Raw genomic sequence first — 4,750 nt, 5'->3', positions numbered from 1 at the left:
TTTTAATACATAGTAACTTCTGAGTGAACCAAGTACTAGAATTCCCACATTTGTCATTTTGATCTGCATTAAACAAGTTATAAAGCATAGGATTTTACCTACTGTGAAAGATCCAATTGCTTATCTGTTACAACATTACCTTCCCCTGCAACCACTCCCCCCAAAAAGTCTTGATTCCATATTAAAAAGTCCTGCTGTTGTCTATAGTTTCTAGCTACATCAAACACATGGTGCTCAAGGAACCCCCCAAAAGTCTGCATTCTTTTCAAGGACGTTATCTGCAATTTCAGCTGATGTTAGAAGTATGCATTTCATCAAATCCCTTTTCAATCTTTTCATTCACCTTAGTTTATTATTTTTCAATTTTTCATGTGTTTGTTTATTGATTTCACTGCTGTGACATTCATTGCCATGACATCACTGAAATGATACTTTCCACTGTGAAGAAAAATTAAAAACAGAAAACTCACTTATCCTATGTCAGCTAATATCAATAAATAATATCAGTAAATTATTTAGCTAATTTATTTTATTATCATAAAATTATATAAATGTTGGAATCCTTTTCCTAGAGATAGCATTCTTTAAAGCTCTCTTCACTTCTTCATTTCTCAAGCTGTAGATTAAAGGGTTCAACATTGGGATAACTACTGTGTAGAATACAGATATCACTTTTCCTTGAGTTGGGGAGTACCTTGAACTTGGACACAAATAAGTAACAATCTCAGTTCCATAAAATATAGCAATGACTGTAAGGTGAGAGGCACAGGTTGAGAATGCTTTGCGTCTCCCTTCAACTGAATGCAAGCGTAGAATAGAAAAGAGAATATAGATATAAGAAGTAAGGATGATCAAAAGTGTTCCTAACATGTTTATTCCAGCACAAATGAAAATGATCATTTCATTCATTTGAGTATCAGAGCAAGAGAGTTTGAGGATTGGAGGGCTGTCACAGAAAAAGTGATGGATGACATTGGAACCACAGTAGGATAAACTACTTATGTAAGTGGTATGAATAATTGAGTTCAGAAATCCTGCTGTAAAGGCCCCCATGGCCATCTTCAGGCAGACTGTTCTTGACATGGTAACTGGGTAAAGCAGTGGATTGCAGATGGCCACATAACGATCATAAGCCATCAATCCAAAGAGTATACACTCAGTGGTTATCAGTGCAATGAAGACATACATTTGCAGAAAGCATCCAGTAAAAGAGATGATTTTCTTTTCAGACAATAAATCAACTAACATCTTTGGAGTGATATTTGAAGAATAAAGAATATCAGCCAAGGACAAGTTAGTCAGAAAAAAATACATAGGTGTGTGGAGTTGGGTATCTATCATGATTAATGTAATCATCCCTGTATTTCCCATCATTGTGAGAGCATAAATCACCAAAAATAATACAAAGAGTAGAACTTGCAATTCAGGTGAGTCTGTTAACCCTAGCAATATGAATTCAGTCACTGAAGTATGGTTTTTCTCAAACATTTTTCAAAATAACAGCCCTTTTACACACTGTAGAATCCTAAAATTAAAAAAAAAAGAAAATACAGTAAGTGGAGGAGAGATGACTTGAATAAAGAGTAGTTTTGAGGATGTAAGAATTGCAAGGATGTGCTAGCATGAATTTAGATTGAGAAAAAATTTGTGTCAACCTCAATAACTCAAAAAGTATTTGGTTATAAAATGGTTAGCTTATAGTTTCATCTCAACATTTATTAAGATTCAGCTATCTGTGGGACCCTATTCCTTGTGCCAGTGATTTAAAGGGAAGATGATTGCTCAAATAAATATAAAACAAAAAAGAAACATAACAGCAAAAGAAAGGCACCAGCAAAATATGGCAACTTGCTTGATAATGATGAACAATTTTGTTTCCGTAGGAAAAAAACATCCTACAATCTGTGCACTCCAGGATATATAACAAGCTCTCTGGGATACAGTTTCATCATTTCTTAGGAGACTGAAGTGGATGCTTTTAAAGATACATTCCAATTCTAAATCTATGATCCTATTAATACATGATTCTATAAATCTCCTTGTTGGAATTAAGAGTGGTCAAGATTCTCAGATAGAGAAATAAAGCCTGAGTAGAACCTTTCAGGAAAAACAAACAAACAACATACTTCTAAAGGTCATTAAATCAGTCAATCAAAAAGCATTTATTAAGTACTCACTATTTGACAGTAGCAGCTAGGTGGTGCAGTGAATAGAGCACTGGCTATAGAATCAGAAAGACTCATCTTCATGAGTTCAAATCCTGCCTCAGACACATTATTTATGTGAGTTTGAGCAAGTCACTTAATTCTGTTTGCCTCAGTTTCTCGTATGTAAAATGATCTGACCAAGGAAATAGCAAACCACTCCAGTGTCTTTGTGAAGAAAAACCCAAATGGGGTTCCAAAATATCAGACATGATGGAAAGGACTGAACGCTATTAACAACACTATGTGATGGACATGAACTTTGATTCAATGAATCATACACAAAGCATGAAAATACTTGTCCTGTCCTTGTAATCTGTTCCTATTTTGCCTGATATTACTGCCCTTGAACGTACATATATGGGAGTCATAAAAATATCAAAGGATATTAATAAAATGATTAATAAAATAATTTGTGATAATTAGGAGGGAGGTCTACGTTTGATATCTAAATCTGACCAGTATGAGCTTGGTGACTGTACACAACCCTCTTGTCATCTCAAAGCCTTAATCAATTGAACTATAAAGTGAAAGGATTGATACCATCATTGACTCCTTTTTGTGGTGAAGAGCTCTGGGCACCCTAAACTTTCATAAATTTAAGAAAGGAATTGCTTCTTTTTCTAGAAAATATATTTTTTCAATTCTTGAAAACTCAATTCAATATACAGAAGAAAAAATACCAAGACAACAGGACACCATGATACAAATGATATTTTCACACTAAGCCCTAGTATACATTTAAAATAACTTCCCTGTGTGGCCTCAGGACACAGTAGTTCCAAAACTTAATGGAGTCTTAGTCTTCTCTACAGCTGCTCCTAGTTTGCTTTCTTCAAAGTGCCTTCAACTACAAAGTCTGTTTTCTCTTTATAGTAGTTTAATTCCCAGGGATATTAAACCTTCTGGGAAGAAATCTATGGGTGTTTTGCTTGTCATCTTCCATGGAAATGAAGTCAGAAACACTTTGAGCATCTTTGCAGAGTCATTCCACCAGAATATGATTAAATAAGGGAATGTGAACAGACTGTAGAGGAAAACAGTAGTTCTTTCCTTTTGGTGGAATATGTTAGGGACAGTTGTTTGATTTGGGCATCTATAACCATTTATTCAATGGTTTGAAAAAATACATGTCACGAGATAATGAAAGTTGTCATTAATATAAGAGTAGGATGTATAGATAACATGCTAGATGATACTTTGTTGTTGATTTGTTTCATCTTTCTGATTTGTTTCATTCTTGCCCCACTCTTCATCATGACCTTATTCTGGGTATTCTTGGCAAGGGTACTATGGTCGTTTATCATTTCCTTCTTCAGCCCACTTACCAGATGAGCCAATGGAGGCAAACAGGGTGAAGTGACTTGCCTAGGTCACACAGCTAGTAAGTATCTGAGTTCAGATTTGAACTAACATAGTTGAGTTTTCCTGATTGCAAGACCAGTTCTTTATTCCCTGTGCCACCTAGCTGCCCCTGCACAACCTATAAGACTAGGATCCAAAAGAATATCAATAGTTTAAAATATTAGAAAGAATTTAGCCAAACTCAATGTAATGCAGGTAAATATACAGTTGTAGTCTTCTATTCAAAAAATAATTTTGCAAGTTTAATATTGGTAGGATGGACAATTTTATATAAAATAGTTTATGGCCTTAAAGTTGAATGCAAATGAATAAGCAATTTTAGGCTAAAGCCACAGAAGAGATCCCAAAGAGCCACAGAATTTAGAATTTTACTCTATTATTTTTGTCAATATACATTCGGAGTTTTGTGATCATTCTAAGGAAGCTTTTTGGGAAAGAGACTCATTAGCTGGCAAGCATCCAGAGGCGGAAACTAGGATGTTCAAATGATTTGAGAATATGCCAAGTTGAGTGAACTGAGAACCTTTAATACAGAAAAGAAAAAGCTTGGTAGGGAGGGGAAAGCCTCTTGTTTCTCATTTAAGGGATAGAAAGAGATGCAAAAAGGGAGAGAAAGGCTTACTTGTACAAAACTGTTCACATCACCTCTTTTTGGGGTAGATTTGGAAACTAAGGGAATGTCCATCAAATTGGGATGACTGACTCAGTAATAGTATTGGAGTGTAATGGAATATTATTGTGCTTTAAGAAATGACAAGCAGGGGGCAGCTAGGTCGCACAGTGGATAAAGCACTGGCCCTGGATTCAGGAGTCCCTGAGCTCAAATCCGGCCTTAGACACTTGACACTTACTAGCTGTGTTACCCTAGGAAAGTCACATAACCCTCATTACCCAGAAAAAAAATGAAAGAAATGACAAGCAGGATGATTTCAGAAAAAAATGAAAAGACTTGCATGGACTAATACAAAGTGAGGTGAGCAAGACAAGAAAAACAGTTTATGTAACAATACTAATAATGTTCAATAAAGAACTATGAATAGCTTGGCTGTTTTCAGCCATGCAATGATACAACACATAGGACTCATGATGAAAAATAATATCCACCATCCGAGACAGAACTGATCTTTTCTGAATGTAGACTGAGGCAGACTTTTTTCTTTAGTATCTATTTCTTCCTTCCT

General features: G+C 35.3%; 1 protein-coding gene across 1 annotated transcript; it reads right to left on the bottom strand.

Annotated features, from left to right (window-relative positions):
- Positions 1-543: 543 nt before the first annotated feature.
- LOC122732670 (olfactory receptor 5F1-like) lies at positions 544-1,488 on the bottom strand. The gene has a single exon (XM_043972975.1). It carries the CDS (start codon positions 1,486-1,488, stop codon positions 544-546), a length of 945 nt encoding a protein of 314 aa, XP_043828910.1.
- Between the last annotated feature and the right edge of the window lie 3,262 nt (positions 1,489-4,750).

The sequence above is a fragment of the Dromiciops gliroides genome, chromosome 6 (genome assembly GCF_019393635.1).
Source record: "Dromiciops gliroides isolate mDroGli1 chromosome 6, mDroGli1.pri, whole genome shotgun sequence".
Classification (NCBI taxonomy): domain Eukaryota; kingdom Metazoa; phylum Chordata; class Mammalia; order Microbiotheria; family Microbiotheriidae; genus Dromiciops; species Dromiciops gliroides.
This window is presented reverse-complemented; position numbering and strand designations above follow the sequence as displayed.

What these genes read in the sequence shown, in the direction of transcription:
- LOC122732670 (XM_043972975.1), bottom strand. Translation starts at nt 1,488, where the DNA reads ATGTTTGAGAAAAACCATACTTCAGTGACTGAATTCATATTGCTAGGG.